We start from the raw sequence: 26951 nt of genomic DNA, 5'->3' as shown, positions 1-26951 counted from the left end.
CACTCACAAGTATTTTCAAACATCTCTTAGTAGAGCAACTATAATCACTCAGTGAAGAAAATAATTATTTTACCTGAAAGGCCACACATGGCTGTAATTAATGTTCGTGCTACTGGTTGAACTATTTTGGCACAGCTCTGTAACTATAACACACATGCATGCATCAGGAGAATGAAAAAGAAGCTGACTTCCTGTTTGTTACTAAAATTGCTACTTTCCTCAGGTACCACTAATAAAACATAGGTATCAAGCTGTGGAATACTTTTTATCTACCAGCAGCAACACCTGGTCTCTTGGCAAATGTCACAGGAAGCTTTGCTGGCATTTGACAGGTATGCTTTCTAGCTTGTATGACATGGGTAGCATGCAGCTGGCTCTTTTGATCATCTTGGGAGAGTCAGAAATCCTAAGCTCCTACCAATAATTTTCACACATGCATTTTCCCATGTAATCTGAGCAGATCTTCAATTGCTATATACTATACATGTCTTCCATGTACTTTGCTAATTTTTTGTCTTATTGAGAAGATCTTTTCCTACAGTTCAAAATCTTGATGAATTTGAAACGAATCCACTTGCAAACACTCTTTTCTAAAAAGTTTTATTCATTTGGTAAAGGATAAAATTGGAGGTTTTTTTCATAGACAATATGCTATCAATATTCTGTGAAATTTAATGTCAGGCATGATTTCACTTAAGATGTTTTAGAATTTCTCTTCACCTGTCTGTTGTCCCTGCATTTAGAGGTCATGTTTAATTAATAATTCTAAATATCATTACAAAAGGGTAAATTTTTTATATTAAATGATAGAGAGTAAGAGTAATCAACTGGAAGTGATAGAAAGGAATAAAAGGCTAAGGAGAACATGAATGAGTAGTAATTCATTTGTAAAACTTAGAAGATAATTTAAAGGACAGGTTGTCAAATTTCCGCTTACCTCTCAAGTGAACCCTTCTTTAAAGGTTATTTACCAGAGTTACTTTGTCTATATAATGGTGGCTACTTAAATTCATTTAACCCCAAGAAAGTTAGACTTAAAAATGAAAATTTGCATGAAAAAACTAAGAATTATACAGTCAATAATTTAATGTCTTACTAGCAAAATTATTTTCTTAATTCTAGCAATTACTGTTTTTTATGTTTCCCCACACAAAAGACAGAAATGTCAAAAAATTAGAGGTTGTTATCAGAGATTCTCATTAAAAACAATGAAAACAGAGTTAACAGAGACAGAAAAGCCATGTCTGTTTTTCACTGATATTAACATCCACTTACTTTTAATTTTTTAACAATGAGTATAAAATTTTCATCTGGCATCATTTCTCTATTCATTGATCTATATTCTCAATATGAAATTTGGTCTTGCCGCTAACATATTCAGATGACAGCTTTCAATTTTCTTGTTATTTAGTACAGTGTAGGGAAAAAGTGCATAATATCATACTCTCCATGTAGATCTTTTTTTTTTTTTAAACTTTACATAATTGTATTAGTTTTGCCAAATATCAAAATGAATCCACCACAGGTATACATGTGTTCCCCATCCTGAACCCTCCTCCCTCCTCCCTCCCCATACCATCCCTCTGGGTCGTCCCAGTGCACTAGCCCCAAGCATCCAGTATCGTACATCGAACCTGGACTGGCATCTCGTTTCATACATGATATTTTACATGTTTCAGTGCCATTCTTCCAAATCCTCCCACCCTCTCCCTCTCCCACAGAGTCCATAAGACTGTTCTATACATCAGTGTCTCTTTTGCTGTCTCGTACACAGGGTTATTGTTACCATCTTTCTAAATTCCATATATATGTATATATCCATGTAGATCTTTCATAAGAAGTTCAAGAGTAAAAACACTGAAAGATTAGTTTTAAAAAGATAGTTTCTTTCTTATAATATTCAGTTCAGTTCAGTTCAGTCGCTCAGTCATGTTCAACTCTTTGCGACTCCATGAATGCAGCACGCCAGGCCTCCCTGTCCATCACCAACTCCCAGAGTTCACTCAATATTAACATGTGGTTAAAATTAATATGATAAAGCATTTTTGTTTCTAGTCATTTTTTCCAGGTAATGATAATTAAAATGCAACAGATAAACTCTGTTCAACCTCTGAAAATACATAAACCGTGCTCAAAAAAAAAAAAAAACCCACAAATCATTATATTCCAGTATGCATAATTAACCAGAAACAAAAACTGGCATTCTGAAGTCTATTTGAGTATGAGGTAAAAATACTGGTGACCATCAGTGCTTATCCCTACAACACAAGCATGCTGCATTTCATTCTTTTGAATCTGTTACTTTATGCACTTATATCCTACCTTCCTTAAAAGTAAAGACATTAGATGACCTAATATATTTTCAGAAAAACCCTATAGCCTCCCAATACACTGCTTTGGTTTTTGTAGGATCAGCATAATACTTAAATTCTTCTGGAAAACTTAAAGACGTTCAGGTGGGAATAAAACTCTGTGCCCCAAATAAAGACACAAAAGTGAATTCTACCTCAGTACAAAAGTAGACAATGTGAAAGTGTTCTTTAAACAACACAAAACACTTTTAATGTATATAGATATTCAAAAAAATTCAATCCATACAAGTGAAACTAAAGGCTAATTATTTATCCCCCAGGAATAACAGTTAGTCACAGATGGTTCTTTACGGTTTCCAGTTTAATGAGCTGCCTTTGAACAAAGACAGCCACAAAATATCATAAATGGGTCAATTACTGTAAAACAGAAAACTTGTTTATATCAAGTGTGCACTGTTTGGGTACTACAATTTATGAAGAATGCAGCTGGAATAACATCAGTTGTAGTACAAAAAGTAAGGAAGACTGAGATATGTGGTAAGATTAAGACTTTGGGAGTCTTATCTGAAAAATGTTTTATAATAGATCTAAAATTTGAATGGAAAATCTCAAAATATTCAGGTAGGAGAAGTCTACATAGAGTAACCAACAAAACATTCTTCCCAAGTTAAGCCCCGCTATTAACCTGTGCTATGAGTTTAGTCACTCAGTCGTGTCTGACTCTTTGCGACCCTGTGGACTGTAGCCCGCCAGGCTCCTCCGTCCATGAGATTTTCCAGGCAGGAATACTGGAGTGGGTTTCCATGCCCTCCTTTAGAGGATATTCCCGACCCAGGGATTGAACCCACATCTCCTGTGTCTCCTGCATTGCAGGCAGATTCTTTACCTGTTGAGCCACCAGGGAAGTCATAAAGACTTGTACAAGACAAACACACAAATATACATACATATAATATATATCCATTCACACATACATATGTAAATACATATGCATATATGTCTACATGTATACACACATGCATATGCTTTGTATGTATGCATGCTTATATATACATTTCAATTCAGTCTGGCAAATTAAGTAGAAACAAAAGAAGAAGAAAGGGGAAACAAAAATATTACCTGAAAAAAAGAAATCCACCACCATGGGACCATTGGAGTCAATGAGTTGAAAAGTATGAGGTATTGCTCTGCTTACTTAAAAAACCCACCAACCAACAATATTCTTGTTCTTATAAGAGTTTTACGGATGATATCCCCTCTTCCTAAAACGAACCCTCACCCCTTTTCTGCACCTGGTAACCTCCTGCTTCATCACAGGAGTACCTAACAGCATTGTGAAAGTGCTGCCTCTTCTGGAAGCCATCCAAACCCACTGCTTGTGTTAAAAGCCTCTCCCCGCTTTTTCATGGCCACAAGTCCTGCACACTTCGCTGAGCCTCTGGGCACTAACAACATCCACCCACTGCTCAGTCTCCTCCTCCACTCTCAGCGCCATAAGAACGCCTTTGTATCTTCAGCATAGAACAGACAATTAATACATATGTCAACTGATTTAAACAGTGAACAATTTAATGAATAAGCAATATATGAAAACTATAATTAAAAAAATATTATTCTTTGTTCAAGAGAAATCCTTGAAATTTACAGAACTTAATGCCGTATTAGTAGAAATGGAATGATTCCATTTGGTTTACTTCTTCAAACATAAAATCTCTTGCTGCAGGCTTTCTGATGACTCTGAAGCCACCTCTATCGATGATACTTCAGCAGCAGTATAATTTTTTATGGATCTGAGCAACTGTGAGATCAGGGACAAAGGTATAGTGAGTTCAGCCTTTAGCTGCAAGAATTGTGAAAGTGAAAGTCGCTCAGTCTTGTCCAGCTCTTTGCAACCCCATGGACTATATAGTTCATGGAATTCTCTGGTCAGAATACTGGAGTGGGTAGTCTTACCCTTCTCCAGGGGGATCTTCCCAACCCAGGGATCAAACCCAGGTCTCCCACATTGTAGGCAGATTCTTGACAAGCTGAGCCACAAGGGAAGCTGCAAAAATTGTACTACAGATTAAAAAATTTTTTTCACAGGTTTTTTTATTTAACTTTCTCTTATCTTTCTCTATGGTCTAGAATATAAATAAGTCACCTAACACATAGGAATAAAAGTTGATGTAAGTTATAGAAAACTCACATCAGAATAAAGGCCTTGCCTACCACCTTCCTATTACGGCCGTCTTCCTAATTATTTCCCCTGTGCTCCTATGCCACTTTTTATTTTTTTGGTTATCACCATACCTCCATGACAACAAGCTGAAAGAAGGTAAATATGACCATCACTAAATCTCCCATTCCCAGAATGACACCCAATCCAGAGGAAGTATTCTTCTACTGTATAGTTCCTTGAAGTACCTTGAATACAGTCAACCAAACCAAACAGAATAAACACGCATAACAATACAGAAATGTATGCAAAGCAGCTCAGTTGTAGAATATGCTAGAATATGTGCAGCAGGTAGCAGATCAATCTGTCATACAATAATCTGACAAATCCAGAATTGGCAGATGCAGAAATGCAAATATGCCCTAAATATATCTGCAAATTACAGCCAAAGAAGAGAAAGAATTATGTGTTTTATATGCACCTATGGGAAACGAGCAGTTTTAAGTAGAGTATTTTTATGGGTTCACAACACTATTTTTCTTCATGAAGATCAAGAAAACAAACTAAATTATGACATGAAATTTATATTTAAATATGTCATAAATTCATGTATGCTCATCTTTCCTGTATTTCTATTCCTGGAATCTCAATATTAAAAATTCAGATCCTATTAATCCTGATTATACCTGCCAAAAATGAACTGAGAATCTTGTGAATAAAGAGGCATCGGGATACTCAGTATTTTGTGATAATCTATAATGGAAAATAATATTTAAAAAGAATATATATTTATATATATATGGGATTTTTGGTTCATGTAGTTGTTATTAAATTATGAATTGATTTTAACATATATATATTTATATATGATTGAATCACTTTGCTGTATACCTGAAATTAACACAATATTATAAATCAACTATATTTCAATTTAAAAAATTAGAGGAATCTGGAGCTAACTGGAAAAGTAGATTATTAAATATTTTGGATCTGCTATGGCCCAGTTCTAAGGTTAGTGCCATAGTATATTCAAAGGTGTATGAAATATATTCTACACTTTTAGAGAACATGCAACGTTATGAAGATAAGTAAATGAAAAGTAATATATTTAAAAAGTAGAAAAAAATAAGTGGCAAAAATATTTGTTGGCAACATATACTTTCAATGCAATTGAAATTCTAAAGTGCACTGAAGGGATAAGAGAAATATTTCTGAAAGACCTTTAAAATTGACTACTTTGTGTTGCCATTCTGCATGCCCTGCTCTGTAAAACCTACTCAATCCCATGAATTAAACACTAGTCCTCTACATCATCTAGCTGATGATATTCCAAGGGTCTAGCTCCAAATCGAGATGTACTCTTGAACCCAGAACTTCATTTCCAACTACCGGCTGGGCATTTCCATGTTAATGTCCCAAAGAGACATCATACTCAGCATATACAAAACCTCCCAGTTTTCCCAGCCCCAAACCATTCTCTTGTTTCTAGTTTAGTAAATAAACAAAACCACTTTCCTATGTTCTCAGGTTCAAAGCCTTGTACTCTTCCTCTGTTTTACTCTTATCCTTGATTGCTGCTGCTGCTGCTGCTGCTAAGTCGCTTCAGTCGTGTCTGACTCTGTGCGACCCCATACACGGCAGCCCACCAGGCTCCCCCGTCCCTGGGATTCTCCAGGCAAGAACACTGGAGTGGGTTGCCATTTCCTTCTCCAATGCAGGAAAGTGAAAAGTGAAAGTGAAGTCACCCAGTCGTGTCCGACCCTCAGCGACCCCATGGACTGCAGCCTACCAGGCTCCTCCATCCATGGGATTTTCCAGGCAAGAGTACTGGAGTGGGGTGCCATTGCCTTCTCCGATTGCTCCCTAATAAATGGTCCAAACCTAAGCACAGCTTGAAATCCAATCTCCTTGCTTCCATTGTGTAATGGTGCAAGGGTTACCTTCCTTCATATTTTTGTCTCCTTCTTAAGAAATATCAGTGCTCTCCATTCCTTACAGGCAGTATATAACCTAAACTTCTTGGGTAAATTTTAAACAATTGGCCCCTGCCTATAAATCTGGCCATTTCTCTACTTTTTTTGCACCAACTGCAGTAGCCATCCTGGAGCCTTACATGCTCCTGTCTTTACTTATATTGACCCAATCAACCTGGAATGCCCTCCTCCCCATGAGGTCACCTGATGTAAAATTTCTACTCGTCCTTCAAATGTCATACCATCGAGTGCTTTCCCTGACATCTCCCTGATAAAACAGCACTCTCACTCTCCCTTACCCTTCCTCTGTTTTATTTTTCCTCATAACACATCACCTATTACATAGCTCTTTGTTCAGTGCCTGTATCCAGCCACAGAACTCTAAAAAGATGGTCAGATATGTATTTGGGTGCTCAGTAATATTTGTTGAACTAATGGAATTTAATCCTTCAGATGCCATTCAAACTCATCTTTTCTTCAAGAGACCAAAGTAGGGTTTTTTCCTCTTAGGGAAAGATCACAGTCTATCTTACATTATCTGTGTTGATATATATTGCAACCCCACTATGCTGAAGGGACTGTGGTTTACTAATTTTTTATCTCTTTTAGCACCCAATGAACATCCATGAACTAAATTCAGCGTGAATAGAAATCTTCAAACAATTAAAGCTTTCTCCAATCTATAGAAATAGATTAATCTTTGGAATGGTACTGTTAATGTAACAAAAAAAAATGAGGATGATAAAAACATCAAACAATCTTCAGTTTGGGCATCTAAGAATTCCAGAAAGTAGTTCTTGATGCAAAGAAAATATGGGATATCTAGGTTTCTTCTTTATTTGGAATCATCACTTTTCAGACTGAATGCCCTATATATTACTTTTATTTTATTTCCACTACACTAGCTGAGTCAATTTTAAACTGATGGCAAACTATTCTTCTGCCCTCTCATATTGATCCCCATCCAGGCAACAGTGAATTTCAGTGATTAAAAGTCTCAAGGTAGCACCAAAAGTTTTTGTAAGATTCCTTCAGGCTTTTAAGGAGCTAAAGTGATTTTTATTTTTTGGTTAGGCTCTACTATATTTTCAGGGTCAGTGGTTGGCTCTCATGTTGATACTTTTATATGAGATTATAACTTGCTGAGTCCCTTTTATTTCGCAGCCAAATGTTCATTTGGATTCATTGTGGCTGGTACATAATGCTTAACTGCAAAAAGTGGAAGGGACAGACTGCATCCAGTAATCATTTGGACTGCTTAAACAGACAAATATGCAATATAAGAAAATTTTATTTTTCAGATGACCAGAGTTCTTAACAAAGCACAGGGCTTTGATTCTACAATGACACAAATATTTTTATGTATATGCATTAATTTATTTATTCACACAACAAAAGTGTGGGTACCAACTACATACAGAACACGATGGTAGACCAAAATGTAACAAAACATTGTGTCTGTAGTCAGAGAGAATATACCCTTCTACCAAATGTTTTCTTTTTCACAAGCAAGTGAATTTCATATAAAATGTTTTAAGTCTTGATCTTCCTTTGCTGCTGCTACTGCTAAGTCGCTTCAGTCGTGTCCGACTCTGTGCGACCCCATACACGGCAGCCCACCAGGCTCCACCGTCCCTGGGATTCTCCAGGCAAGAACACTAGAGTGGGTTGCCATTTCCTTCTCCAATGCATGAAAGTGAAAAGTGAAACAGAAGTCACTCAGTCGTGTCCGACTCCTAGTGACCCCATGGACTGCAGCCTACCAGGCTCCTCCGTCCATGGGATTTTCCAGGCAAGAGTACTGGAGTGGGGTGCCATTGCCTTCTCCGTGATCTTCCTTTATTTAAATCTAAACTAATAGAATCACTATTTTGAGAATATTAACAGGTTATGGTTCAGAATTCTGATGCTATAGAGTTCCAATATTAATAGTGGGCCAATGTCACATAGGATTTGAGTGACTGTGAAAAGTCCCTTTGCCTACTAACATTTTGTGATTCAATGAATATTGAACTCCCTAATAAAGATGAAAAATGATTGCATAAATCTTTATGAAGTTTATGAAGAAACAGTGTTATTTGGAGATACCAGGCAAAAGTAATGGTTTGGTATCTGACATGTTCAAGAATATTGACATTGTTAACTTTGCTTTGTGAAAACACCTTTCAGGGTAAAAAGACTTAAAAATCCTTGAGTATCTTCAGTGCTGCAAATCAAATAGCTCAACACTCTGGATAAATTACCTGTTGATCAAACTGTCTAGGCCAGTTCTCCAAGCTGCATTTATAATGATAAATCAAATTCCTCTAAATAAAAAATCAACTTCTGTATGAAAGTTATACTTCAGTTTAAAAAATAAAAATATTTCACTTAAAATATATTTTATAAAATGTTATTAAGCCAACTGATATTCAATCAAATATATGTTAATACCTTACTAAAGCAATTGAATATTGCTGATATTGTAAAGATTTTTAATGAAATACAGACAAAGCATTTGGCATTAAATATAATGAATAGTTCTATATATTTAGACACAGGATTTAAGATATAAACTACTTAAGCCTAAACCTCAAGATAAAGTCTGCAAACATTTTCAATCAGTAATCAAATATTCTACGTGCAAAAAAATCTGTCACTATAACTACCCCTAAGACAGCGCCTATTTTGGCCACCTGATGGGAAGAGCTGACCCATTGGAAAAGACCTTGATGCTGGGAAAGACTGAGGGCAGGATGAGGAGGGGGCAACAGAGGATGAGATGGTTGGATGGCATCATCAACTCAATGGACATGAGTTTGAGCAAACTCCGGGAGATGGTGAAGGACAGAGAAACCTGGCGTGCTGCAGTCCATGGGGTCACAAAGGGTCAGACACGACTGAGTGACTGAAGAACGCAACAAGAGAGAGCATACCTTTGGCAACCCCGTCGTTCCAGATGTGTAAAGGATATACAGCGGATGTTCAGAAAGAACGGGAACACAATCATGTGACTGTGCTTTTGAGAGCTCTTCATCCCAATCAAGATAACAACCTGGAGCCAAGGGAACCATATCCTACAAAACAAAAACCCAGGAATATGCACTGAACAAAGGAGATTACATCAGGAAAACACTGGAGAGTAACGAAATCTACATTAGTCTGAGTGTCTGACTGAAATCTAGGCCTATACAGCTAAATGTCAGACCAATAAGTCAATATCTCAGGGTCATGAGTTTGGATAAATGTTCATAAGAAATTCAACAGTTTGATGTTGACTTCAACTGAACTTATCGCAGAAAATGTTTTATTTAAACCTAGAGATATATTGAAGAAATTAAATGTGATGCAGGCATGATTTCATCAACAGTAAGAGCTTAACTAACAGAGGTTCATGATTCTACAACTGTATGTACACTATCGACTTTAAAAACTAACTTCTATTTATCATAATCTATTTCTTTTTACTTTAGAACTACTGTCTTCACAATGAAATCTCAACTAACCTACTAAAGTTTCTCTTTACACAAGGGTAATACTGCCATTTAAGGGTAATACTGTGGTCATTTTTCCAAACAGGAGAATATTAAATCACTTTCAGGAGAGGAGGGTTAATATACTTTCACTTTTTTAAGGACAAAAATCAGTTCTGAAATTAATGAGAGTATGAGACATGTATACAAAGCTACCCAAGTTTTTCTCCACCAACGATACTAATATGGTAGAAATGCGTGTTTTCTTTTGTGTTCCTAGAACCAAGCTCTGTGTTGCAAACTTATGATAATAGAGCCATGAATTGGACAGACACATCTTAAGTTAGACAGGTATCTTTAAAAGGTGCCAATGAAACAAGCCAGTGAAGAAGAAAAAAGTGGCTTATGGAAAAATTATTATAGTGGAGAGTTATAGCTATTTAGAGTTATGATCCAGTACATGTCTAGTTATTTTCTGAAATGTTGACTAATCACAAGATGACAAAACAGCAAATTTACAGTTGCTGAACCTGTTAGTAAAGGTACAAGGCAAGACTACACAGTCCTCACTGAAAATAAGTTCACCACCTAGAGAGCGTATGTAACTATCACACTTCATTCAGGTAATCCCTCAACTAAATTCAGAGACACTGACAGATTTTTAAAAGCCAGGTCATTTCCGCTTCTGTGGTTCCTTAATTTATTGATTGGGGTTGTAAAAACAATGGTCATATATTTAAATGGATACAATTACAAACCGCTACTTCAATATATTAATAGTATCACAAATATAATGCCTATATGAATAAGCACATGATAGACAATAATCTGAATTGACCTTCAAGAAGGGGAAGTTTTAGCCCCAACTGATTTTTCCAGCCCTACTGTGGATGTGTCCTGGAGGCACCATTTAGATAAATAAATATAATTAACTGTGATCAAACTTTCCATTTCCATTTGTTTTTATGCATCAGATAAACACAACTCAATTCAAATTATCAAGCCTAGAGCATCACAGTTACAGACCTGTAAAAAAATCATCACACTGTGTAACAAAAAAAAAATGTCAATTGAGTAATCACAAAAATAACTGCAGTTCAAACAAAATGAGGATTTGGATGAAGGGTTATTCTTCAGGCTAAGAAATGCAGGCATGTTTAAAGAAGATCTAATGAGAGGAAGACAGGGGAAAATCAACGTTAGCCTTTTCATACATGCATTTCTTCTATAGACATATCCCTCCTAGTTGTTATCACTCTTAAAAGGCAGTCCTGGGGGAGCACAACAGATGAGTGATGTGACCTGCCAATGGAGCCCTCACAGCCTCCCTGAGGCTTAGGAGTGGCAGCCAGGTTTTTATCTCCTCTGGCAAAAAAGCAATCCTAGTTAGGAGATGCATCAGCGAGCCTCATAATTTGTATCTTTTCTAAACTCAAAGCAAAGCCAATCCACTGGGCTTAATTACTGCCTCAACAGAAGGTCAGATATGAAGGACAAGAGACATCCAGCTGAAATAAAGGAGAGTCAAAACAGAGGAAAGGTCTCAGGAAAAATAAGGAGAGGGAGAAAGGGAGCTAGTTATGGGAGGGGGGAAAGTAACAGTGGATCTCTACCTATCAAGAGGAAAGAGAAGGCTATCATCCTTTTTAATCAAATGTACATGGATTTAATATTAATACTTTATTTAAAAGGCAGAGACGGTCAGACTGGATGAAAAAATTAAGATCCCAAAATGTTATCTATGAGAGTTTTTTTAAAAAATACAAACACATTACTGTTAAAAAGAAAGACATGGGAAAACGTTACATCATGCAACAGAAAGTACAAGATTAAATAGTTACATATCAAAGTAGATTTTTATAAAATACCAAACAATAAAGAAAATGAGCAACTAGAACTCATAATTTTCTGCTGGAATAATAAAATGATTATGTCCACTATGTAAAATTGTGTCAAAGTTCTTAGTAAAGTCAAATATACATCTACTATATGAATCAGCAATACTACCTCCATATATTTACTTAAGAGAAACGGAAACACATGATCCACACACAGCCCTGATTAAGAATGTTCATAGCAGCTCTAGTCATAATAGCTCCAAAGTGGAAATAACCCAAATTTCCATAAATAGAAGGATAGAAAACCAATTTTTTATATATTCATGCTAGGAAATACTACTCAAAAGTAAAAAACAATGAACTATTGATACATGACACACAAGAAGTGTATCTTCAGAACATTATATTGAACAAAAGAAGGGAGACATAAAAGTCTATGCATGGTATGATTCCATCTATTTGAAGCTTGGGAATGAAGCAGCAACAACAAAAAATCTATGACAGTACAAATCAGAAAGCATGTGCCTCTAGGAATGGGGAATTGTTGACTGGAAAAAGGAACAAATATGGAAAAATTCTCTATCTTGATTCGGATGGAGTTATGCAGGTGCATGCAGTTTTGAAAATGCATCAAAATGTACTCTTATGATCTATCTTAATGTATTAAAGTGAAAGTGAAAGTGAAGTCGCTCAGTCGTGTCTGACTCTTTGTGACCCCATGGACTGTAGCCTATCAGGCTCCTCCGTCCATGGGATTTTCCAGGCAAGAGTGCTGGAATGGATTGCCATTTCCTTCTCCAGGGGATCTTCCCAACACAGGAATTGAACCTGGGTCTCCCTCATTGCAGGCAGACGCTTTACCATCTGAGCCAGCAGGGAAGCCTAATGTAATAAATTATCTCAAAAATTAAAATAATAATAATCTTCTGAGTGCCTACAATATGCATAATATTGCATTAAGATGTGAATGTTAGAGATGTATGCAAATATTAATAATAAAAAAGGTAAAAGATTATATTTGCTTGAGAAAAATCTGATTGGAAACATATCCATATACACAGCATTTATAAAGCAAAAGAAAACAGCATATATCTCATTGGTTAAAAGTCATTAAACTGAGTTTAAATGTTGGCTCTACCACTTCGTGGCTGTGACTCTGTGGTGTGACCTGTCCATGACTGTATTTTCATCTGTAAAATTGGGCCAGTAATAACATCTACTTTACTGGTTTATAAGAATGTAAGAATTGAATAAAGAATATCTGAAAATCCTTTGGGTCTAGCCTTAAGTTCTTTGGAAATTCTACATGAATTCATACATGTGTGAATAGCATACACACACACTGAACACTTGTGTTATTGTGTTCCTACCCTTCCCCTAGCCTTTTCTTACTCAAAGCCTTCTGGATTACTGACTTTACACTCCCTGACCCAACAGCAACAAGCCTTTTTTAAAAACATGCTGGAGGTCATCTGAAAGAAATTTAAAATTCTCCTTCAAGACATTGAAAATATTAAAATCACTGAGTGCAGCCTTTCCTGAGGAACCACAGACTACTCAGACTACACTGGAACGTAATGTAGTGATGGGACTTCCTAGGTGGTAATCAAACTGAGAGAGCTCTAATGCTCTCTGTTCTTACATCTTGTCATTTAAGCATTTTCCACAGATAACCTCTCAAGAGTTCTACAAATTATGCATGATTCTTTGCACACTTGCAATTTTCCTTCTGCAAAAAATTTTAATCTGCTAGAAACCCAAGTCAGTCTAACTATAAATAGCTGGAGACCTAGCTTGGGATGTAGAAATAAGCTGATTATGTGGGCAAATTTACTAGGAAAAAGCATTGTAAAATACAGTCATTTATGTATTATACTGCTTTTTCTTCCTTCATGGATCACAGTAATTTATCTGTTTAAAATATTCATATTTTGTTTTCCTGAACATAGTTTTTATTTCCAGACCGATTACTTTTTCTAACATTTTTAAAAGACATTTTAAAAAGAAATTAATCACACCTCACCACAGGACTAGGTAGCTGAGAGATTAAGCATACTGTCAGAATGCACACATTCAGATCATGACCCTGATGCTAGCTGGACAAGTTACTTTATCTCTCTTTTTCCTGGACTCCTCTTCTTTAAAACAGGAGTAATGCCAAGCTCATAAAGTTATCAGGAAGTTTTAAAAAAATTATCCATGAATGGAGTGTCTTAAAAATTATACAGTAAGCTGTCAGTAAATGTTTCTGGTACAGTTGAACCTTGAACAATACAGGTTTGAACAACAAGGGTCCACTTACATGTAGATTTTTTTCAGTAAATATGTTGGAAAAATTTTTGAAGATTTATAGCAATTTGAAAAACTCGCAGATGAACCATACTACTTAGAAATATCAAAAAAGTTAAGAAAAAGTGATGTCATGAATACATATGTGGAGATACTAGTTTGTCTTTATATAGGCATAAAGTAAGTGATATTTAATATAAAATTAATAATGTGATAGTTTCCCTACTGTTTCCTAACTTAGAATTACATTACTTTACAGTATACCTCTTTCTCTGGTACTTAGAGAAACTGGGTATCAGCCTATCATCACAGGGAAGTGATTTTTTTTTTAAGTTAACAATGTTTCCAATATTATAGTATGAATATGACTATAAGGCCATGCCATATGCCATAAAAACTGTGTATTTCATTCATTAGTGTATAGCCCAGGCTATCATGAAGCAATTGTATTGTTGCTTCTTTGCTATGAATGTGTGAATCATTACATCTGTAACTAAATATGAATTTCTTTTTCACATTATCTTTTCATTTTTGATGTCTAGGGTTGTAATATGTAGTACATCTGCAGTATTTTGTATCATATAAGACAATATTGATGCAGGTACTGATAGACAATTCATCTTATAAACAGACATAAACTTACAATATGGATAAATATAATTCAGGTAAATACAGTTCTTTCTCTAGCCTACTTTCAACAACAGGCTATTAGTTAAATTCATGGGAGAGCCAAAAGTTATAAGCAAATTTTCAACTGTCTGGGGGCTGATGTCCTTAAACCCTGCATTGGGTCAACTGTATTATTATTAAAGTTATAGTATAAATTAATAAAGGACACCACAATAGACTATTCACTGGATCCAATTCATTAATATTACAGATATTTCTATGTTTCAATCTTTTTAAGTTAGTTTTTTATAAAGACAGAAAACATCATTGTCTTTTGCCCCAAATAGTGACATTCATAAAGGATACTTAAGAGTTTATAAATCAAGTGCTCCTGTCAAATCGTCAACAACAATCATCCTTAGCACACCAGCATAAGCAAGAACCAAATTCAGTATTCAGATTACCATATGTGGACGATTATAGATGAGAACTTTATCTGGCTTGTGTTGTCCTATTCTCAGTGCCTCTTCTACGAGTGGTACGTACTCTACCTTCCTTCCAGGTTCAATGCCAAATGATGCTGTAATAACCAGCTTGGGCTACAATGAAAAACAAACGACAAAGCTGAACCATCCTAGTTAAGGTAATCACAATATTTCAGATGCAGGCTGACAATTTAACATTTCTAAAGAAATGTTTGAACGATTCTGTTCTCTCTTGAATAAATGGCCTGAAAACCAAGAAACTAGTTTTAAATGGTATAGCCCTAACCACTTCCACATAAATCTCCTTTACCTGTTCAGAATTCCACATTCAATGATGCTTTTGGCCAACAAACAGGAGCTGTTAAAAAAATACTTCCCAAAGAATTCATTAAGCCAGGTAGATGTAAATTTGCCATGAACCAGTGAAATGGAAGCTTAGAGTCCCCTCACTTGCATATGCCCACATAACAGCTGGTTGTTACTGAAGTTGTAGCATTTCTTAGAGGGGAGAGACCCACCCTGACTGCTATCAATAAGCATTTCTAAGGTTTTTCATATAAGCGTCTTTGCTTAAACACCTAAAGTGACCTCAGAAGGAAGAGACTGGAATCTCTAATACTTTTTTATGATTCTTTCTCATTTCAAATGCATACTCATTTTCACAAAATATTATATTGCAAATTTGTCCTGTGTTTCTTAAAAGGGCCCTCAAATGATTTAAGTTTCAAGTCCCACAGAGTCTGAGTCTGCTTTTGTCATTAAGACACACTTGGCACTTTCTTTGCCCGACAATTGGCCAGTCATTCTTCAAGATATGTGCAGGTGTAGCCGAAAGAGTCAAGGTGAGTCTTCCCTCCTTGGTAGATTCTGAGCAGGCCTCAGACATCCATGTAGAGTCAAGGTGCTCCTTCGTTCCCATCTCTGCACAGGGAGCTCTCCACGGACAAGTCTGGGCCCCAGTACCTCCCTGTCTCCTATGCCTGGTACAACGCTTGTCGTAACATAAGCTCTCAACAAAATACTTGTGGCATGGAACCAAAATTCTCAGTAATTTACAAAACAAACATGCCTTTGTTCTTTTAAGTACACTGCTTCTTCACAGAGAAATCCAAAGCAAAGGAGACAGATAAATTATTCAGGAGACAGAAAAATCAATCCCAGAAGGTGCATCCATTCCTGAATTTTGATTTCTGGTTACAATATGCTTCCTCTAGGGAAGGGTTATATTGTGCCAAATATATGCATATATAGCACTTTCCAGTTTTCAGTATCATTCAATACTCGCGGAACTGAGGCCCAGTGCCCGCGGCATAGTGAGCCCCAGCTTCTAAGTGGTGGAATCAGAAAGAGGGCCAGTTCTGACAGATTTCAAAACATTCCTCTTTCCACTATTTTAAGCTGCCTTTTAAAAGCAAAAAAAGTAAAAAGTAAATCATGTATCCTTTTATTATATTTTTAAAGGTCAGACGTTTGAATATAATTCACATATTAACGTCTGTAATATGTACAAAAATAACTCTAGATAACACTCCCTGCAATTAGAATTCTGAATAAATGAAAGTTACACATCAAATTAAAAACATGTATAGAATATATCAAAAGTTGAATAAGTTAATAAAGGCAAAATTAGATTCTTCCTCTAGAAAATCATTCTTTTGCATTTCTATTAACAGCCTTTTATTGCAGGTTTTATTCCATCTCAATCAGAATACATTTTTCCCATCTTCATCTATTAAAATAAAACTCTTCTCAAGCTATTTAGTTGAAAATCATGACATCAAAATCATTCCTGGTTTCAAATATTAACTATTTTCAAATATCTCAGGTATGTATTGCTGTCTCCATCTTCTCATCATCAATTTGACCTGCTCAAAAGTCTTGCCCGTAAGAACACACACTTATTGCCTAAACTCCTTAACAAGATTAGGGTACGTATGTGTGTGTGTGTTGTTATGAATGAAAAATGCCAGTGATGCAGCATAAGTTTTACAAATTCTTATTATGTGTGTGTGTGTATATATGTTTTTTCCCCATGTCATATAAAAGCTTTTTATAAAAAACAATGTGTCTCATGTGTTAGTTGCACAGCTGTGTCTGACTCTTTTGATCCCATGATCTGTAACCTGCCAGCCTCCTCTGTCCATGGAATTCTCCAGGCAAGAATATTGGAAAGGGTAGCCATTCCATTCTCCAGGAGATCTTTCCAACCCAAATGCCCAAATGCTGTTTAAGAATTTCTGTAGCTAAAAAACTAGAGAAGTCTCCAACTGCCCACTGATTTGCAGATCAGTGACACATTTCCCCCTAGACTTCCCTTCAAAGGGCTAAAGGAAGTGAAAGTTAATTTGCTCAGTTGTGTCCAACTCTTTGTGACCCCATGGACTGTAGCCTACCAAGATCCTCCATCCATGGGATTTCCCAGGCAAGAGTACTAGAGTGGGTTCCCATTTCCTTCTCCAGGGGATCTTCCCAACCCAGGGATTGAACCTGGGTCTCCCACATTGTAGGCAGATGCCTTACCATCTGCACCACCAGGGAAGTCAAAGGACTAACTCAACATGTTTTTAAAAGGAGAGAGGGAAAAAAAAGAACCAGCCACTTTGTGTGCAAACCAGCTTCCTAGTTCTAATAACTGATCTATTTATTACCAGATGAAGTCACATATGTAAAACCTCACTCCCTGCCTAGCACTCAGGGGACCCTCAGTATATACTAGTTCCCTTTTTGTTAAGAATGTCTCATCCTGGGCTTGCAAAACTCTCTGGATCAATCATCTCCTACTCCCATAATGACAGTCCTTCTTTAACCTTCCCACTGCTATTCCTCTCTTGCACATCGCTCACTGGCCACTGATTCACAAAGAGACCAGCGACCGAAGGTTCTCATTCCCGCCTTTCTCCCATTCACACCATATTGCCAGACTTGCCTCCTCTTAACATTGCTCAAAACATGAGGGTCACCTGCTCAAAAACTTGACTGGTCGGCATCTACAGGATGCAACTCAGACAAAAACTGCCTTTGCAAGCTCACCTTCTCTTCCTCTTCAATCACATTGATCTATTTGCTGTCCTTCAAAAGGGTTTTACCCTTTCCTGCCTCTAGTGCTAGCCTCTAATTCTTTTTCTCACCTTTTGGATCCGACTACATCATTCTTTTCAACTAGCTGAATCATAACCAAGATATTATATAACTCAAATCTCACTCTTTCAGGAAGCCTTCTTCAGCCACCCCAACCAAGAGATATCATTCCTGTCTCTAAATCAGGGGTCTGAAAACTATGATTGAGAGCCCAATCCTGCCCAAATTACATTCTGTAAAGTGTTGTTGGGACACTGCATGCCCTTCGCTTCTGTAGTGCTTAAGTGCTACAACACAGCTCCGTAGTTTCAACAGAAGCTCACATGTGACCCACAATGCCTAAAATACTTACTACCCGGTAACTTACAGAAAAAAGTTTGCTAATCCCTGCTCTAAATTCATAGAATAATAACAGCTAATCTTTTTTTAATGGGTACTATATCCCAGACACTATGTTAAGTGTTTTAAATTCAATATCTCAATGATATTTCACAACAGCCTTTCAAGTTTGTGATGTCAGTACCCCATCTAAATGTATAACTTCACCCGTCCCTGACACTCCCTCTTAACCACTATGCTATATACCACCATTCGTGGAAATATACAGGTTATAAAACTAGTCATGTGTCCCATCCATGTGATAAGTATCATTTTTTAACCAGTTCCACGGAGAGTACCAGACATAGAGTGGAAGCTTAATAAATATATGCTGAATGAGTATATTAGTTATTATCTTTCTTAAAGTTCTTATACATCCAAATGTAAATGGCAAGTTAATTTGAAAGACTTGCACCTTACATGTCATACTCTTCACAGTATTTAGAGTGATATCTTTCACATAGGACCTACTCACAAATAAAATTTTGGTTAATAGTGTATGCCAAGTAAAAAGTCAACTTCATCTCATTTGATAAGAGGATCTAGTAAACACAATCACTCTTGCATGGTTCACTTGCAGATGAACACAGCTGTACTATATGTGGTTATTGCTTGATTTCTCCAAACAAAGCACTTACCTTTGCATGATCAATGCGAGTGCTTAGTTCTTTGGATGCAAATCCCCCAAATATGAGACTGTGGATGGCTCCTATCCTGGCACACGCCAGCATGGCGTACATCGCCTGTGGGATCATGGGCATGTAGATAACCACGGTGTCACCCTTCTTGACACCATGCTTGACCAAAACACCAGCCAGCTTAGAGACCTGTAACAGCATCACCAGATCAGCAAAGTGTTCTCTGTATGAATTCACTAAACTTGTAAGGTATAGGAGTAACCCCAGAAGACACTCAGCCCACTGGCAGTGGGTTATAGAAGCCTGAGTAATACATACTGATGATGATGATAAGTGTTTAGATGGTGACAATAACAGACATTTGGACTATTGTAATAGACTACAGGGCTTTCCTGATAGTTCAGTTGGTAAAGAATCTGCCTACCATGCAGGAGACTCCGGTTTGATTCCTGGGTCAGGAAGATCCCACCCACTCCAGTATTCTTGGGCTTCCCTTGTGGCTCAGCTGGTAAAGAATCTGCCTGCAATGCAGGGTACCTGGGTTCGATCCCTGGGTTGGGACGATCCCCTGGAGAAGGCAATGGCTACCCACCCCAGTATTCTGGCCTGGAGAATTCCATGGACTGTATAGTCAATGGGGTCAGAGAGTTGGACACAACTGAGTGACTTTCACTTTACTTCACTTGACTACAAGCCGATTTACTATTATTATGCCACGTGAATTTCATGGCTTAAATTTGCTTAATTATTCACTCAACAATATTTTTACTGAAAAACTATCATATGCCATTGTGTTTAAGGTTGGGAAAACAACACCAAAAAAAACAAAGACACAGGCTTTTCCCTGTGGAGCCTGTATGTTAAAGGGTAATCTGTCAAGTGAACAGATAAATAAACGAGTCTCAAATTCAGATATATGTTGGGCTAATTGTTGAAGGAAACAAGCATGGATTAACAGGGAAAACATATCATCAAACATTTATAAAGTAAATAAGACAGATTCTATTATTATGATCATTCCTATTTTAAAGAAAAGGCAACTGACACTCAGAAATAATAAATAGCTAACCTTAGGTGTAACCAGGATCCATTACAGGCCTTTTGACCTCATATTCTTGGTTCTTTCTGTTGCCCTAAAACCAAGTATTTTTTCTTTGCTGTTTTTAATACTAATTATCTATATAAAGTGACTGCCCTCTATATTAAGAGCATACATTCAAACTTTTTTTTTTACTTCTAACATGCATTTAGGAATCAAACAAATATTTTTCATCTTAACATGTATTTCTAGTAATAAAGACAAAAATGGGTTTTTCCTGGTGGCTCAGCTGGTAAAGAGCCCATCAGCCAATGCAGGAGACACAAAGAGACACAGGTTCGATCCCCAGGTAGGGAAGATCCCCTGGAGAAGAAAATGGCAACCCACTCCTGTATTCTTGCCTGGAAAATTCCATGGACAGAGGTGGCTGGCAGGCTAAAGTCCATGAGGTCGCAAAGAGTTGGACACGACGGAGCACACACGCAAGTCCAAGTTCAAAGATAAAATAGATCATAAGCCTACACATGACATAGTTTGTTGCAAGAAACCTTTCCACTGCAGCAGACTGCAGGAAGTATGCACAGATTTAAGTGAACAAGAACTTCAACATTCTTTCATCTAAAAAATATATATTGAGTTTCCATACATCACACACATTGTTTTCTGACACATCAGTAAACAAACAAGACAGAGATCTCTACCCCCAGAGTACTCATGCTTGTTTTAACAGAGAGTATGAAATGAACATAATAATCATGTATTACGTTAAAAGGTACTGAGTGCCATTTGATGGGGGGAGTAGAGCAAACCAGAGGGGACTGGGATACAGGGGATATAATTCTCAACGGGACCATCAGGACAGACCTAAGAAAGCAACCCTTGAGCAACGACACGCAGGAGGTCAAGAATAAGTGGCTGTCTGTGAGTATACTATTTCAGGCAGACAGGACACCAGTACAGTGGTGTAAATGGGATCATATGTGATGTGACTGTGGAACAGAAAGATCAAATGAGAAAGTAGTCACGTATCAGGTCAGAGCACTTAAGGGGTGGAAGGGATCCGTTGGGCAAATGGAAGGACTATGCTTGCCTTTAAATGTGATGTTTAAAAGAGTGAACAGAGGAGGCCTGGGAGAAGGAATTAGGCCACACCGCTATTAGTGGTTCCTTTCATTTCACTCTGCCTCTCCTACTTTTTGAACAAGTTCAAAGGATTCAGAATCCTGATCATTCTTCCTTTTTCTCTCTATTCACTTCCTCTGCGCAGATGGCAAAAGATGTGGTCAAGGTCAAGGGCTCTGGGGAAATACAGAAAGTAACAAACAACTATCTCAGTGTTTCATCCTGCCCTGTATTGCAAACTCTAATTTTGTGCTATTTTTTTAAGAACCCCAAGTTGCCCAGTAGGAAGTTATAAGAAAAATAAATCAAAGTAACATCAACCATGAACTTAAATTCCTAATGGAGTTTAAGAACCAAGGTAACACCAAAAGTTATATCCAAACATCTCACTGTAAACCCTGCAGAAAGTAGCCATGCTCTGGGGTTGCATTACTGGGTGTTCCATTTAAGGTGGAGCACTGGGAGAGACCAACGAGAAGAGTTTGTCCTATTCACAGCTATAGTCTTGGCATCTTAAATAGTGTTGAATAAAAAGAATTTTCAACCAAAATCCAATCCAGCAGTGATTCAGTAACTTTAAAATCCAGTCTCACTTCACATTGTTGCTGGAAGATGTCTAAAATTTGTCTGTCCTCTTAAAGAAATGAAAATCACTAAATTCAGCTCTTAAAAAAAAAAAAAAAGATCTCACAATGGCTAAATGTAGCCCCAAGATGTATTTAAGGTGAGGTCATGTCACACCTAAAAAAGACAAAGAGCCAACATATTAAAATCAGAAGATTTTATATGCAAATTCAGATTTCTAGGTTCTCTTAAAAAACTGGAAGGTCTAGTCACAGTGGCTTTGTGTTCTTGAATGACAACAATCAACTGAACCCAAAGATCAGCTGCTGGGTTTGCCATGAACTTGCCATTCCCTAGGGCTATTCATAACAGAGCTTGCATTGTTCTTTCCTTCTCAGTTTAAAATATATTCTTCTGCAACCTGTTTATTTTGTCATGTGCTTACACCACAGTTCCATAATTAAAGAGATGTGAGTTTTGTTGTTACTTAGTCACTAAGGCATGTCTGACGCTTTGCAACCCCTGGGCACTGTAGTCTGCCAGGCTCCTCCGTCCATGGGATTTCCCAGGCAAGAATACTGGAGTGGGTTGTCATTTCCTTCTCCAGGGGATCTTCCCCAACCTAGGAATTGTACCCATGTATCCTGCAGTGGCAAGCGGATTCTTTACCATTGGGTCACCACAGAAGCCCACAGAGATGTGATAACTGATGGATAACTGATTTTTCTCCCATCCATTTCTCCCATACATACTACCTGCCGGGCTTCTGCAGGCATCTGAGTTGTTAACCACGGCCCTGGAAGACTATCTCGTCAAATTAAGCTGCACTATGTCTGTGTCACCACTAGATGGTGCACTTTTGGCCTTGTTACCCTCCCTCCAGGCAGCTACTCCTCAGTGTTTAGATGCTATACTAATCACGCTTGAGTCGCTAGGAAGACACACGTTTTATACGATCGATAGAGAAAATACCTTTTTTAGTACTTTTTGGGACTAAATGTTACTCCAGCAAAATTTTCCACCGTTACTTGTAAATTATAAAATAAATATAATTAATATTTTTTATAAATTTGAAAATGAATGGGGAAATAGGTTTCAAGACTTTTTAATAAATACACTCATGAAAAATAAAATATTAGCTCATAAAAAATGGGATTTATTAATATGAAAACATTTGAGAATGTTTCATTAAAAAATATTCCCTCAACACAAATATGAACATTAGTCAAAACTGATCAAAGATTATGTTCCACAGAGTAAACAGCACTTGCTTCACAAACCACCAGTGTGTCCATCTAAGGAAAATCACTGTTTGTAAGACAATGAGAGCATTGTTGTCCAAATTATAGTAAAAAGATAACAATCAGAGGCAACCTTAGGGCCATGTCAAAGAAAATTATATGAAAGAGAAGACAAGAGAAAGCATATTTCTAAATAGCAATGATGTTACTCTGCAAACTCTGCTTGAATCAATATCAGAAAATGGAAGTAGCTTAAAAATAAATTATAGGGGCTTCCCTGGTGGCTCAATGGTGAATCTGCCTGCCAATACAGGAGACATGGGTTCGACCCTGATCTGGGAAGATCCAACATGCTGCAGAGCAACTAAGCCCGTGCACCCCAACTACTGATTCTGTGCTCTAGAGCCCGGGGACCGCAACCACCGAAGCCGGCGTGCCCCGAGCCTGTGCTCTGCAAGGGAAGCCACTGCAAGGGAAGCCTGTGGACCACAGCTCAGGAGAAGTCTCAGCTAGAGAAAAGCCCACGCACCAACAAAGACCACGCACAACCAAATGAATACATACAAGTATTATTTAAAAAGCATCTCTTTACCAAAAAAAAATTAATTATAATATCTGAGGAGACAGTTTACTAAAGTTGGATATGAATGACCTGCTCTTCAGACTATACTTAATTTCCCATAGAAAGAGTTAAGTACCTAAAGCACCTATATGTTACTTTTAAACATATAAATTAATCACATATTCTGTACCCACACATCATACAGACATGGTTTTGCTTTTTCTTTACTTGTACATACATAGAGAGCCACCAAGAAGGTAAAAATGTATCTCTAATGAATTGTTTCTTCTTTTGGTCATGCACCAACCATGCATCCAGGTAAATAAGTATCTGTGAAAAGAATAAATTATATCAAAACTGCTTAAGATGTGACATAATACTAAAATTATTTGAAAGGAACCTTTCAGGAATGCAAATATTTTCATCTAACATAAGAAGTTTCTACAAATGTAACTTTTTAAGACAGTGACTACTTATTGGATATGACATTGAGATAATTTTCTGTTAAATATGATGCTATATTAAGTCCATTCAATTGTGAGCTATGCTTTTCAATAGAAAGAAGGTAGAGGTGATGTGATGTTAATTAAAAGAAGAGAAATCAACCTTTCCTCAAAAGATAAACTATACCATTTATATTCAAGAGTAAAATGTATTATTACTATCTAAAACAAATAATATGTGTTCATATTTTAAAATGGAATTCTATTGAGTTTTAGAAAAGAATATAAAGTAGTATCTTATGTTCAAAACAGTTATCTGATAATGAACTAGAAAATATATACTAACACATTTCTTCCCAAATAGTTTTCCCCAAATGAAGGAATTAATATCATTCCTGAGAGTAATCATTTTTCTCATTCCCAACTTTCTTCACAAGTGGGTTTCAATCATTATTTGGTCATTTTAAGGCTGTGTATTTGCAAGCAGAATGAAATGGAGAATTGTTTAATCTATTTAGTTCAGGCTCAAAATAACCACAATTTCAATAATCTGTGTACTTTCAAGACTAATGTGATTTTCAGACTGTATTTCACAGAAAATTAGTTCAATCCTACCCTTTTCTATGCATGTTGCTCAGAGACTTGATAAGGAATATGTTCTCCATTTCTTTAATGTTGATATGCTGTGATTTACAAGCAGATCATCAAAATTTATCACATCTTAAAAAGGACATCTTGTTCATTTTAAAATAGTACTCCTATTTCAGTCAGGCCATTGTTGACAGAGAAAATAATCCTCCATAAAGGAGAAGTCCAAGGTCTAAAAGAATAGAAAATGTAATTGACGCCTATCATTTACTCATGACATGACTACTGTATGTATAATTAAAAGGAAAGAAACTATATAGAAAAGAATAATTAAGGATTGCTTCCACTTTTTACCATTTTAACATCTTTTCACTCAGGGCATTAATGGTTGAGTAATAATGACTTCCTCCTGCTTTTACTCACTTGATAGTTTCTGCCAAAATTCCTAATCCTCAGGAAATTTGCTATTTTGATTAGGCATTTGTCTGAGAAAGTAAAGCAGTTCAGAATAGACAAGCAAGAATTCAGGGTGAAGAATGTTGTGAGATGACTTGGAAAGATATAGAGATTCAGTACCATGTATCTTTTAGAACCTTGCTAAGCTTTGTTAAGTTAGATTTATATTCAGGTTAAGATCTCTGTAGAAGTAGGCACTTTCCTTATCCTTACAATGCAATTATTTTTGCAAGATCTAGGGCTGTGACAGTGGTGATAAAAATAAATGACATGATTTGAGAAATACTTTGTGTAGACCATATAGGAAATGATGGTTGAAGGATGCAAGAAGTAATGGTAGGAAAGAAAGAACGGGTTCAGGTTTGGGTTCCAAGAACTGGTTGGCAAATGCTTTCATCCACAAAAATCAGTTGCCAGGCTTGAATCAAAGTTCCCTGTTAAGCTTGAGGCATAGAAATGGGACAGTCAAAGGTTTAAAATAGGCTTTGGAGGGCAGAAGACAAAACTTATCAAAGAAATGCTAAAGGAAAAAAGATACAGAACTGAAATCCCAATGGATACTGGGGATGATGGATTTGTAGTAAACCCCTATTTGCAGTTAGGACATTTTTCTTCAATTTTTCAAGCGAGGTGGGCTTCCCAGGTGGCGCCAGTGGGAAAGAACCTGCCTGCCAATGCAGGAGACATAAGAGATGTGGGTTCAATCTCTGGGTCAGGAAGATTCTCTGCAGAAGGGAATGGCTACCCACTCCAGTATTCTGCCTGGAGAATCCCATGGACAGAGGAGCCTGGCGGGCTACAGTCCATGGGGTTGCACAGAGTCAGACACGACTGAAGTGACTTAGCACACACAGCATGCATTCAACACATTAAGATACAGAAATGGAGATGGCAAAAAACTAGGCTGATCAAGGTCTGCAGTTCCATCATGGAGGTGAGATGGAACAACAACAGGTTAGACAGGTGAGGACATTAGCGAGAGGGCTGCGTTGTTAAAGAGTCTAACTAGGGTAGCTGAGAAAGAAAAACAGAAGAACCCTTAGGTGGTGACTACACACAGAACCATTTAAAACTATGATATTAAAACTTTGAGACATTTGTCTGCCATCTTCTCGGTCAGCCAGCTTTTTAAATAAAGTCATATTCTTTGTCCAACAACAAGAAAAAAATGATACTCTGTCTAAAATGCAGACTGTGTGTAAACGTGGTTTTGCTGCATTATCTACCAGAGGTTTAAAACAGACACTATGAAAGTTATAAACCCCAATTTACATGTGATCTTGACCCTTTCCCCACCTTTCATCTACCAAAAAGCCAAACTCCAGGGTCCCCTCCTGGATCCATTTCCAGCTGATCCTCACAACATCCTCCTTTTGTCCCTGGGACATCATACCATGTCCCCTTTCCTGCCACTGTTTACCCTCTCAGTTTATCCCACCTTAGGCAAACATCCTTCTTACAAACCACCTCCACTTGTCTTCTTCACAGTAACATCCACCTCTGTAACTCTTTCAACTGCCCAGAAAGACTTCTCAGAACTAACTCATTGTTCTCTATCTCTACACTCTTCTCTAATTGCACGTGTTTTTTCTCTAGCACCAATATTTCCAATAAATTCTCATTCATTTTATTTTCCTCCCTTAATCCCTGAATTACAAGTATTGCAAGCATATTGACTGTATTATTTGTCACTGCTAATGTACTAAATTATGCACTAAATTATGTC

General features: G+C 37.0%; 1 protein-coding gene across 4 annotated transcripts in view; it reads right to left on the bottom strand.

The window, feature by feature from the left end:
- Positions 1–26951, bottom strand: part of ACSS3 (acyl-CoA synthetase short chain family member 3) — a 185641-nt gene that overhangs the window by 111760 nt on the left and 46930 nt on the right. For 3 of the 4 annotated variants that reach the window (XM_070788879.1, XM_070788878.1, XM_070788877.1), the window contains exons 3-5: positions 19211–19399; positions 15096–15230; positions 9359–9499 (exon numbers count right to left, since the gene is read on the bottom strand). In XM_070788879.1, the coding sequence (XP_070644980.1) occupies positions 9359–9499; positions 15096–15230; positions 19211–19399 (465 nt within the window). The remainder of the gene's footprint in view (positions 1–9358; positions 9500–15095; positions 15231–19210; positions 19400–26951) is intronic. The other variant, XM_019960308.2, reaches the window with a different exon arrangement.

This window comes from Bos indicus, chromosome 5, assembly GCF_029378745.1.
Source record: "Bos indicus isolate NIAB-ARS_2022 breed Sahiwal x Tharparkar chromosome 5, NIAB-ARS_B.indTharparkar_mat_pri_1.0, whole genome shotgun sequence".
Classification (NCBI taxonomy): domain Eukaryota; kingdom Metazoa; phylum Chordata; class Mammalia; order Artiodactyla; family Bovidae; genus Bos; species Bos indicus.
Note: the sequence above shows the minus strand (reverse complement) of the source record. Positions and strands in the feature narration are given on the sequence as shown.